We start from the raw sequence: 13,132 nt of genomic DNA on the forward strand, positions 1-13,132 counted from the left end.
TAGAGTTGCACACGTCAAACAGTTTATCAATAATTCTAATGAATTCTACAGTGGCAGAGTTGTTGTTGTTGTTGTGGTCTTCAGTCCTGAGACTGGTTTGATGCAGCTCTCCATGCTACTCTATCCTGTGCAAGCTTCATCATCTCCCAGTACTTACTGCAACCTACGTCCTTCTGAATCTCCTTAGTGTATTCATCTCTTGGTCTCCCTCTATGATTTTTACCCTCCACACTGCCCTCCAATGCTAAATTTGTGATCCCTTGATGCCTCAGATCATGTCCTACCAACCGGTCCCTTCTTCTTGTCAAGTTGTGCCACAAACTCCTCTTATCCCCAATTCTATTCAATACCTCCTCATTAGTTATGTGATCTACCCATCTAATCTTCAGCATTCTTCTGTAGCACCACATTTCGAAAGATTCTATTCTCTTCTTGTCCAAAATATTTATCGTCCATGTTTCACTTCCATACATGGCTACACTCCATACAAATACCTTCAGAAACGACTTCCTGACATTTAAATCTATACTCGATGTTAACAAATTTCTCTTTTTCAGAAATGCTTTCCTTGCCATTGACAGTCTACATTTTATATACTCTCTACTTGGACCATCATCAGTTATTTTGCTCCCCAAATAGCAAAACTCCTTTACTTCTTTTAAGTGTCTCATTTCCTAATCTAATTCCCTCAGCATCACCCGACTTAATTCGACTACATTCCATTATCCTCGTTTTGCTTTTGTTGATGTTCATCTTATATCCTCCTTTCAAGACACTGTCCATTGGCATTGGCAGAGGCATTCTGAAAATCTGGGTACTGACAACACACTAGAAATTCATTCACATCAGCAACACTGGAGCTCATTGGGCTGCTAAAGAGACATTTATTTTCTTGTTATAGAAATTCACATGTGAACCAGAGAGTGAACTGGCAATTTTTAAAGATTCACTCTTTCAGGTAATGTAACTTCGAAATGAAGTCCCACTTCATATCACTGGCTACACAGTTAATAATTTTCTTTTCAGCTAAAGTATTACAAACCAATGGCATGGACCACGAATTGCATGAACATTGTCATTCGCAGGATGCTTGAAGTAAGGGGCAAAATTTTCCTAGATTCAGTGAGCACTCGAGATTCCAGATTCAGTGAGCACTCGAGATTCTTCAGTGTCTGAATGTTGACAGCGACACCATCACATATCACTCACATCGCAAGAAGACTTACAGACAACAGTTTCAGTACACAAACTCTCACAATTTCAGTCATTACATCTGATGACAGTTTATTCACAAAGAACTGTGCACTTGGACACTTAACCTTTGCAGTGTATGACACTATCTGAAAAACTAAAGCTTCAGTAGCTAGCTCTTCTGAATCTATAATCAGTGTTGTCCAAATCAACATAACATGCATGCCCTTTTTATTGTTGTTCCACACAAACTGCTTCCTAATTGACATACTATAACAATAAGTGCACATTCTTTAAGATATCATTTGTCACTGGTATTGTTTTAGAGAGTAGAAAACCTGTTGTAGCTAGCCAAATTCGGGATTTACTGATGACACCCAACCTCGAAGAATACCGGGGGTGGGACAAAAGAAACATAAGAGTGTACAAATCTATATGCCACAGGGAAATAGAAATACAAAGTGAGGGTAAATTGTTTCGTTAGCTCACTGTATTGTCTGAATTGCTTCGTTGCATCAGTGTTTTTCAATTGGGTAACAATAAAATCTAAAGGAAAGCAACTAAAATGTTCCTGAAGAACACTTTTCAGATTGTCATTTACATAGCTTCTTTTTTTCAGCACTGGTCAATTCTGCCATTGTTTCCACCTTTTCTTCATGCCACTTCAGTTTCATCTGCAGTCATTTCACTTTTTTCCTAAGGGCCACAATTCTGTTAGAGACTTAAGTCTGAACACTTGCATCACTCTTCTCATGATTGCCATTGAATTCACACAACGTATTTGTCATTTGGGTCTCATTTATTTCCTGAAACAAAATTAAAAGAATCCATCAGCAACAATTAGGAGTTACTAGAAATTCAGAAATATACATTAACATCAATGTGTATCCTTGTTTCAAGTTAAATACATGGTTTTACCTCGGAGACTGAGGGTTTATTCCGAACAAGTTGCCTTCTCCAAACATACATGAACCAATTGAATTAGTAATGAAACTGTGCTCCCATGACTTCTTCTGCCATGGCGTCTATAAAACACAGGTTAGTTAATCTGATATGTTGGCTGACTGGCGTCTGTAGGTGCTGACCACAGCAGGGTATGGAGCAAATGCAAGAGTGTGTGGTGGTGTCACCCACGTAGCAAATTCTGTGGGCAAAGGGCCATCACGGGGCTGGGAGCAATAAGGACAAGAAGCAAAGCAAGGCTTGTTTGTGTGGATGACAAGCATAGTTTGTCCATTTGCTGTTTGAACATGCAAACAAAACATTCACCCTCGCCATTTGATTGTGGCTGGAATGGAGTTGAGGTGAGATTGCAAATGCTGTTCGCTGTACAGAAATCTTAAAATTCTGCAGAGGCAAATTGAGGTCCATTGTCCATGACAAGCAATTCAGGCAGACCTGTGATGCAGAATATGGACTGAAGTGCTTGCAAAGTGGAGCGAGATGTTATTGATGATGACATGGAAACAACAAAGGGGAATTTACTATATGCATTGACAACTACTAACCAGTGTGTGTTCCCAGTAAGGGCCAGCAAAGTCTACATGCACATTGCTAAGGTGGCTCTGCCTTGGACCACTCAAAAAAATGTTGCGGAGGGGTGGTCTGATGTTCCCCACACACTTGACACCGTTCAGACATCCTTTCTATTCGCATGTCCATGCCAAACCGTATGCAATGTCTGTGCGTTAATTGTTTTGTGCGGACAACACCGTAATGACCTTGCTGTAATAAGCTGAGTACATGTCTTTGAAGCACTTTCGGTATCACCACACACAAATGTCCTGACTTTGTGTGAAGCAAAATGACACCATGAACAGCAGAAAGATCATGTCGACATGCAAAAGATCAAGGAACCAATGGGTGCTTGATAGAAGATGGCCATCCGGTACGAATGTATCGGAGCAAATTTTACAAATTGGGATTGGAAAAAGCGCCTTGCACTAATTTGTGATAATGCAAGGGAAACTGCTCGACAATGTCCATTTGTTGTGCATCAGTTTGAAAACATGCCACTTTGAAAGTGTTGAAGTCAGCATCAGGTCCCATAGGTAGATGCGAGAGCGTCTGCGTTCTCATGCTTAGAAGTGGGCCAATAAGTCATCTCGTACTGGTAGTGGGAGAGAACAGCCCAACATTGCAATTTCTGAGCACTACAAATAGGGATCAGTGTGGCCGGATTGAAGAGCGGCTGCAAAGGCTTGTGGTCCATGACCAAATAGACAGGTTTGTTTGGATCGAAATGAACCAAGCATCGATCATTGAGCAATGCCATTTTCAATTTGTGAAAGGCTATGGCACAATCATGGGACCAAACAAAACAAACATGTTCTTGGCAAAGGCGATGCAAGGGAGCCACTATATGGGCTTCCACACAAAACATGAAATAAAGGGTGCAAGTTGGCAAGATATTCTTCTGCTATGCACCCAGCAACTACAATATCATCCAGGTAGTTTGTACATGAAGGTACACAAGTAGTTAGCTGTTCTAGGTAGTGTTGGAAAATTGCAAGTGCTGATGCACTACCGAAAGGCAAACGAAAGAACTTGGGAAGTTATTGATGATAAACACATTTTGCAATGATTCACTAAGAGGAATCTAAAGGTAAGCATCACAAAAGTCAATTTTTGAAAAATAGTGACGTGCACCTAAGCAATCCATGAGTTCATCAGTGTGAGGCAATGGATAAGTATCCATAACTGTCTGAGGATCAACAGTAGCTTTGAAATCAGCACAAATCCTCATTTTTCCTGATGGTTTGTGAACATGAACTACTGGGGAAGACCACTGACTTGCAGAGATTGGTGCAATTGTGCCATTTTCTTGCCAGTGAGCCAGTTCTTTTGCAACCTGTTCACAAAGTGCAGTAGGCACTGCACGTGCTTTGAAAAAGTGCGGTTGCACGTTGTCTTGAAGCATAACGTGTGCTACAAAGTTATTGGCCTTACCTGTGCCAGGAGCACACAAGGTGTGAAAATTGGCAACACTGTCAGTTGGACTGAAATGAGACACAGCTAGCATATTGGCCACAATGTTTTGACCAAACAAGTCGAACAAGTAGAGGCCAAAAATATTAACTGGTGTCTACTTCATAGCACTTGGAAGGAAACGGTCTTCTGCAGATTCTGATACGTGGCCGCAATGTTAATTGTTCCTACCGCTGCAATGTTCTGGCTGTTGTACGCTGTAAGCGTATTTGTAGCATGAAACAGTTTTGATTGGCCTAACAGTTCATAAGTTTCATAGTTTAACAAGGACACTGATGCACCTGCATCTAATTGAAGTTTTACTGTATGGCCTGCAATCACTAAAGGTACATACAATTTATTACACACACATTGCACCGGGGAACTAGTTGTCTGAATAACAGCACACGATTGCCGTGTGGAATGTACAACATGCACTTGTTGCATAGGAGGGCGCAATTATTTCACATTTTTGTGTTTTTAAGCAAACACTTTGGACATGTCCAGTTCAGTGGCAGGAGTAGCAAGTGGCCTGGTGTGACGGGCAATGTTCATGTTTATGTGCTGTACAGCATCGGGAGCAAGATTTTGTACCACGCTGTTGGTGAGTGAAGCACAGCTTGTGCTTCAGCTGTTGATGTGTTACAGCATTCTGTCTGCAAGGCTGTTTGTGTGCCATTAAATGTGACTGTTTACGGGACTGCGTTACACTAGCGCTGTTTCCACCTTTCTGTTGTACAACAAAAATGTTACCAGAATACTGAAAACTGTCTACAGTAAAATCACAAGAGTCTTGATAATCAATGATCTGCAATATCCGCTCAAGAGGAGGATTAGAATGTTTCAGAATCTGTTCTCTGATCCTATTGTCTGACACATTCTGCGTGATTGTGTCCCTGATCATATAGTTACTCTACTATTGTCCACATTCACAACGGAACTTGCACTTCTGTTTTAAGCCTTGTAATATCTTTGTGACTTGTAATATCTTTGTGACTTTTCAGATATTGAGGTCTGCAACACTGCATGTAGTATAATGCAAAAAAGGCCCTCAATGGCTAAGTGCAAATAATCGTAAGTGAACTTCACAGCACATAGCAAACTGCCTGATCACTTCTAAGAGTTCACTAATGACGTTCCCTGTCTAAGTCAGCCCTGGCCAATGATCTATAACCAACTGGGCGAGAGCTGCTCTTCTGTCTTTCGAGTAGGCTTCTCTCTGTTGTCATCCGGTCATTGGCGGATTGCACTTGGTGGGCAATTGGCCAAGGTGAAGTCGATATCTTTATCCTTAGCGCCACCTGTGGCGATCTTTGCGCCCGTGGTGCTTTTGTCCTAGCAGTGTCTTGTTCAGATGACACAGCGACTAGATCATTTTCTTCGAGGTAATTCATAATGTATGAACGCAGTATTGTTCCAAAATCCTGCTACAAATTATTGATGTCGGTTATGTGGGTTTGTAATTCAGCATATTACTTCTATTTCCTTTCTTGTGTATTGGTCTGAAGACTGTGCAACTTTCCAGTCTTTAAATTCAGATCTCTCGGCACGTGAGCGGTATCATAGGATTGTTAAGTATGCAGCTATTGTATCAGCATACTGTGAAATGATTCTAATTGGTATACTGTCTCGACAGGAAGACTTGCCTTTATTGTGATTGAAGCTGCTTTGCCGTGTGAAGTAAATCTGCTTCTACTTCTAAGCTACTCATGTAGGCAGTATTCTTGATTCAAATTCTGGAGTATTTACTTCATCTTCTTTGGGAAGGAATTTTGGAAAACTGTGTTTATTATTTCCTCTTTAGTGGCACTGTCACTGGTAACATTACAATTGCTTTTTTGTCAAATTTTGAGACAGAGTTTTGTCATTCAAACTATTAAAAGCATCTAACATTGAAGTCCGCACTAAGTTTTGAACTTTAGTAAAATATTGCTAGTCTTAGAGATTTTGCATTCTTATACATTTAGCATTCTTATACATTTAGCGTGCCTTTTCTACTGCTTTTGCAAGTTTTTTGTGTACTGTAGGAGATCAGTACTCTCTTATTAATTTATTTGGTAGAAATCTCTCAACTGCCATAAATACTATTTCTTTGAATTTAAGCCACACCTGGTTTATGCTTACATAGTTTGGAAGGACTGAAGAATGTCTGTTAGAAAGGCATCAAGTGAATTTTTATCTGCTTTTTCAAATAGGTGTATTTTGCATTTATTTTTGGTGGATTTGGATGTTGCGGTGTCGTCTCACTACAATGGCCTTGGGGTTACTAATCCTGTACCCATCATGATGCTCCCTATTTGCTCAGGATTATTTGCTGCTAAGAGGTCATGTTTAGATCAACTATGCTTTCGCAACCATGTACACTTCAAGTGGGCTCCTGAGCTTATTGTTCAAAATAATTTTCAGAGAAAGTATTTAGTACGATTTCAGATGATGTTTTATGCCTACCACAGACTTTAAAAATGTGTTTTCAACAATATATCAAGGGTAGATTGAAGTCGCCACCAACTATTAATGAATGAATCAGGTACCTGTTTGAAATGAATTTCAAGGGTGGTTCAGAAAAAAGTCCTGTGGTAGAAACGGTTTATTCACAAAATCTAAGAAATACACAAAGCTAGTAAGGCAGTGGTACATATAACCATGGTTGTTCAAGTCTTTGTTACGTCACTAAACTAATCTGTAAAAACTGGCATACAATAAGTCAGGGTGTAGGGTGTAGGTTTATGAGTCACTTAGCAAGAGCGCCCTGAATGTTACAATTGGGTCTAAAGTGGTGGCCAGCCAGGTGTTTCTTTAATGGTCCAAGAAGTGAAAGTGACTTGGTACAAGATCAGTGATATATAGAGGATTTTCCAATGCAGTTATCTGCATAACCAAGGCCCTACATGATTGGGCATTGCCATGCAATGACACAAGATGTTTCCTCTGAATCACCTTCAGCAGCTGTTCCATTGCAACGCAGTAACTGGCAGCATTCTCAGTCCTTCCATAGCTGGGGAAATCAACTAATGACTCAGTGTGTCCAAAAGGCCATGGCCATAACTTTCTTTGTAGACACCATCCTTTTAATCTTGTAAGGGGGGTGGAGTGTTGTTACATTGAGCTTTCTTTGTCAGACGTCATATAATGCACCCATGTTCCACCCCCTTTGATGTTATGGTGCAGGGAGAAAACCACTCTGCCTGATACCATATTAGGCACTGGAGAGACAATCCCATTCACTTGCCTATATTCTTGTCTGAGAGTTTCTACAGTACCCTTGGTATTGATGTCTAATTCCATTGGGAACTGCGTGCATCACACCCGTATTATTGTCAATAAAAGTTGTATAAATGGCAGCATTGGTCATAAAGATTTAAATATGGTCACACAGTGACTGAAATCAATCTGTAAAATACAGGATTTCAATCTTTACCACTGATGCTGCCATTTATCTAAAATATATTGACATACATGGTATTCCAATTTGTTGTGCATGAAGTCCACTACACTGCCAATGGAGAGGTCGACTGTGTGTGCAATTTGCCTTACACAAATGCAATGATAGACTTGAACGAACCCTTCTACACAGCACATGTCTTCGGAGGTGGATGTGCTTGGCCACCTTTGACTTTTTCTCATCTTGCACATTGTTCCGGCTTTATCAAATTCTTGGAACCAAAACCATGCCTGTTTTTGTAGCATTACACTCACTCTGTAAACATCCATTTGTTGGCAATGAATTATAGCTGAGAACATTTTCATTAAATGCAAAAATCGTATTACACTTCGCACTTCAGTCACCAACCATGTACAAGTGAAAGCCCCTATCTAGAAAAACTATATTCTGAAGTGCAATGGCTCAGCTATCTCCATCCACTGGTGGTATTTGAAAGCTCTGATTCACTCTTCTGTCTAGGCATGTTCAATTTGCGTGAGGTATTTATACATCCATGTGTGCCCTTGTTACCTTATTTATTGAATCACACTCATATATATATATATATATATATAATTTTTTCAGCTGTAGCATATGCAACTTAATCATGAGTAAGCTTTTGAAAATGCTGTTCCAGTAAGAGGCTTTAGGTGTGCTTGTTTGCAGCATTAGAGTTAGCAAGTAAATTTAGTGCTAAGCTAAGAAGTATAACTCTTTGTTCCTGTTCGATCTCTAAAAATGTTTCTTGTTATTTTTTACAGTTCATATACTTTTTGGCACAATTCCTCAGTGCCAGTGAAAGAGTATGTTCACGCCTGGTGATTCCTAATGTACATTATCCATTTCATGTTGGTCTATACTTGCAGGTAAATGTAAACTATGAAGTAGTTATTAACTAACTTCTCATGGGTTGGTTTCACAGTCATGTAAAACTTTTTAAAACTAATTATTGTCTTATGTATCTGAAATATTTCTGTGTTGAATAATTCAGGTAGGCTGTGTAGTATATAAAAATACACACGAACATTAGAAGTTATACTTAAGTTTTCCACATTTCTGATCAAATTTTGGATAATTCAGCTCGGGAGAGATCCATTGAGAGGAGAACTCGCAATCAAATATCTTTGTTGGTTTTGTGTAGTGTTTGTTTTTTTCTGTTTGAGAGAAAATAGTAGTCATACTTCAGATTTTTTCTTCTAGGTTGGTCTAGTTACACAAGCTTTTTAAAAATATTGCATATTCAGGTTCTTGAAAGACGCTATCATGTTCAACTTGTTTTCTATTTCCAGTCAGTCACATATGCGTTCCTGGTGGTGATTTTCACCTAGGATTGGAGCTGTCCTGCCTAATAAGTTGTCTCCCTACTTGTAATGGTTCGTTATGTTCACAGCTCCTCACAAGGAACCCTATGAGTGTGAGTTTACAAGTTCATTCTTTAGCAAGGCTCATTTGACACGAAAAATGTTAGCTACTAATGACTGAGCATGTGCACAAGGAGGTCGACAGAAAATGAGTGTTCGAGAGGTGCAGAGATGAGATGCATGTATTACACTTCACAGAATGGACATCGTCGACATCCAAGAAATGTTTAAAACGAACCGTTAACTTGCAGCATGGACACCGAATGAGAAAAGGCATGCCACAGTGGTCACAAAGCTTTGCACCATCAAGATAGGAGACGAATCCTCTGAAGTTACAAATCATGCAGGATGTTCAGCTAGGAATCCACTCTTAAAGAATGCATATAGAAGCATACTGGTGTAACAACACACTGATGAAATGTGATGGCATGCAACCGAATGCGATGTGTGTATGCTGGTTATTGTGTAACTGATTATCCTTTAAGGCGTAGCTGCAGATAGTGTGATAATATGTTGTATTGGCATGGAAAAAAATAAACATCCAAAGGCTGAGTTTGTCCAGTGGTTCCAGGTGGTATGAATAGCAATGTCACACACTTTTCAGGATGGTAGTTTGCTCTATAGGCATAAGATTTTTATACACAGACCAGAAATCGTGCAAAACCAAGTCCCTTTGACCAGCTGTTGGCCAAAAGCAGTGCTCATACCACAGTTGTAGTTCTCTTATGCCCATTATCCCACTCTAGCTTGCTGTGACGTAGGTATTCCCTACTGCCCTTGCAAGGTCACATGCATGAAGAAGAGTCATAGGGGGCAGAGCCTCCAACTTCTCAGAACTCAATAAATAACTTTCTGGCCAATTTACCATCCAGATTAAAAATTTGCATAATTGAATATGAATCCATAAAGGCTTTGATGTTGATCCAACTCTCTTGGTACCTCTAATTTTCAGAGTTCCTTTCATATGTATTTCCTCTTCAAATCTCAATTGGTCGGAGTTGAAAACAAATTCGTAAGTTTGTTTATCATGTTTACAAAGATTCTGCAGTTTGCTGTGCATCATCAACTTGGCACTTTATTTGAAATTTCTTTATCTTATTTCTTTCAATTCTGTAGCACTGTTTGAAGTTGTGCAACCATCCACTACTTACCTTGAAATCACTGTAATCTCTGTCTATCGCAATTTGATGTGCATAACATAGTACATCACTTTTGTACCCATCCTGTAAATTATATCAAAATCCTTGAAACACGCAAACACAAGTTTTGGTAACAAGTGTGCCTTGTTTTTCCTGGAATATCTGTAGTTTTTCTTATGCACTATATGATCATATAGCTGCGGACATATTCTGAATCTGTTCATAATTGTTTTTTTTACTCTGCTGCTGATTATCTTCTATGTGTGTGATTATGTTTAGTAACCTCTCCTTGGACGACGATTGTCCTTTGTTATGTTTTCCTGGAGACTGGCTTTGTGGCTCCCTGTCTGATGAAGATGATCTACATGGCTTGAAACCTATTTCAATATCACTTTCACTTGTTAAGCACATATTGTCATCATGGTACTCTTCATGTACATTGTCTGCACTGACAAGCGTGTACGATACCACACATTCCACTGACTCGTCTTGCAGAAACACTAATATTTCATCTGCAACTTCTTTCTCATTCTGTTAAATTCCTTGGGTTCCTTTCTGACAAATTGTCAACTTCGGCAACTTTTGTTGTACATATAATGCAATGTTTGCTTTGTTTGTCATTCCCATTGCTCTGCTTTGTATTGACACTGTAGCACTTTCATGAGTTATTTGTCAACTAAGCAGTTAAACTACACTCCATAGCCTCGTGCTGTTCTCAATGTTGGAGATGTCTAGTCCCGCCCCCTGTCACCATTTGCAGCCAATATTGTGGTTGCATGGTAGACAATATGTGGGGCGTCAAATGCCGTAAATGTCATTGGCCTCTTGCTGTCTTGCACTTGAGGGATTCCATGTCATTGTTTTTCATGTATGTAATTACAACTGTTTCTTGATCAAGTTAACATAAGTTTAGAACTTATTCTTTCTTTGGACTTTTCTGTTTTTTTCAGTACCATACTCTCCGAATAAAAAACTATACTTGTCAAAAAAAAATGTACTTTTAAAAATATAGACTTTTTTTTAATGCAGTCAGTGTCAGGAAAGATATTAAATTTTAATTTTCATTCCTTTTTTTTACCATTTTATACTTTTATAGCCATTGGAATATTTAGTGGATCTTAGATCCTGCAGCTGTCAATGAAAGGGTTGGCCCAGAGAAAAGACTTCAGCCTTGTCTACAGATTATTTGATTAATCACTGATTGCTCACAACTCGCAGAACGTTTCAGGGAAAGTCTTGAGTACGTAGGAAGTAAATATCCAAATTATAGGTGGAGACTTTAATCTGGCAACATACAACCTTGAGCAATTGGTTAGAAAACCAACTGAAACATAAAAAAAAAACAGCGTAGAGTTTTCTTGTTTGGGAAAGCAAATAAAACTGTCATTAATGAATATCTTCATAGTCAGCTCCAAGCATTCACCACGGGGCACAAAGATATTGAGCATCTTTGGTCGTAATTTAAAGGTATTGTCCACCATGTGCTAGAGAAGTATGTGCCTAACAAAAATATAGGGGAGGGAAAGGATCCACCTTGGTACAACAAACGTATTAGGAAGTTGCTGTGAAAGCAGAGAATTTTGCACAGTCGTTTTAAACGTAGTCACTGCTCCACTGACAAACAGAAATTATGCAAAATGAAAGCAGCTGTCAGAAGGACACTGAGAGATTCTTTTAACAAATTTGAAAGCAATATTTTATCTGTAGATTCTAAAAACAACCCCAAAAAATTTTGGTCGTACGTAAAATCTATGAACGCTACAAATAATTCAATACCTTCTCTTGCTGACAGTACAGGTAATGTAACTGACGATGATAAACAGAAGGCCGAAATTCTAAACCTAGCTTTCAAAAACTCGTGTACGGTAGAGGACTGCAGCTCCATTCCCCCTTACAATTAACAAACAAATGAAAGGATGGCTGACATAGTGTTTAGTGTTCTGGGATTGTAAAACTGTTAAGATCTTTAGATGCCAGGAAGGCATCTGGCCCAGACGGTATCCCCGTAAGATTTTATGTTGACTATGCTACAAATATAGCACCATTCTTATGCATCATCAGAGATCATTGGAGTTCCATGGGACTGGAAGAAGACCCAAGTCATAGCAATCTGTAAAAAGGGTAGAAAATCGGATGCACATATTTAACGGACAATTTCACTGACCTCAATTTGTTGTACAATCATGGAACATATTTTGTGTTCATTCATAATGACCTTATTTCTCGACTTTCGAAAGGCATTCAACTCAGTTCCGCACTGTCACTTGCTACAAAAAGTGCGCGCTTATGGTCTATCTGATGACTTATGCGGTTTGATAGAAAGTTTTCTAACAGACAGGGGGCAGTATGTCATCCTGAACAGGGTGACTTCAACAGAAACAAGCATAACTTCAGGTGTGCCCCAGGACAGCGTAATAGGTCCTCTGCTTTTTGCGATTTACATAAACAATCTGGTTGATGGTATTGACAGGGCCGTAGACTGTTTGCCGATGATGCTGTAGTCTACAGGAAAGTAGTATCACACGAAAGTTGTGAACAAATCAGTGAGGATTTGCATAAAATAAATGCATGGTGTAATGACTGACAGTTCTCTCAATATTAGTAAATTTAACCTACTGCATATAACAAGGCGAAAATCCCCATTAATACACGAGTACAAAATAAATGCCCAGTCTTTGGAAACGGTAACGTCCGTCAAGTATCTGGGTGTGACTATTCGAAATGATATCAAATGGAATGTTCAGATTACACAAGTAACGGGTCAGGCGAACTCTAGAGTGCGGTTTATTGGTAGAATCCTGAAGCGAGGTTATTGGTAGAATCCTGAAGCGATGCAATCCTTCAACAAAGGAAATTGCTTACAATATGTTAGTTCGTCCAGTCTTGGAGTACTGTTCGTCTGTATGGGGTGTGATTCGAGAGATTGAGAAGGTCCAAAGAAGAGCGGCAAGATACGTGACTGGTACATTTAGCCATCGCGAGAGCGTTACAAATCTCATGCAGATTCATGTTGATACCCATTAAAAATATATTTACATATTAATGTTCACGTT

At 39.3% G+C, this 13,132-nt stretch overlaps 1 protein-coding gene and 1 long non-coding RNA gene across 4 annotated transcripts in view; one reads left to right on the top strand and one right to left on the bottom strand.

Moving 5' to 3' along the window:
• Positions 1–13,132, top strand: part of LOC124721226 (guanine nucleotide exchange factor C9orf72-like) — an 85,742-nt gene that overhangs the window by 37,966 nt on the left and 34,644 nt on the right. The window contains exon 3 of one of the 2 annotated variants that reach the window (XM_047246082.1): positions 8,341–8,445. The exons of the other annotated variant lie outside the window; for it this stretch is intronic. Within the exon in view, the coding sequence (XP_047102038.1) occupies positions 8,341–8,445 (105 nt within the window). The remainder of the gene's footprint in view (positions 1–8,340; positions 8,446–13,132) is intronic. 2 annotated transcript variants of the gene reach the window in all.
• Positions 862–13,132, bottom strand: part of LOC124721228 — a 91,012-nt gene continuing 78,741 nt past the window's right edge. For both annotated transcript variants that reach the window (XR_007006298.1, XR_007006297.1), the window contains one exon: positions 862–1,997. This is a non-coding gene — a long non-coding RNA (uncharacterized LOC124721228). The remainder of the gene's footprint in view (positions 1,998–13,132) is intronic.

Source organism: Schistocerca piceifrons, chromosome X, assembly GCF_021461385.2.
Source record: "Schistocerca piceifrons isolate TAMUIC-IGC-003096 chromosome X, iqSchPice1.1, whole genome shotgun sequence".
In the NCBI taxonomy this organism is placed as follows: Eukaryota; Metazoa; Arthropoda; class Insecta; order Orthoptera; family Acrididae; genus Schistocerca; species Schistocerca piceifrons.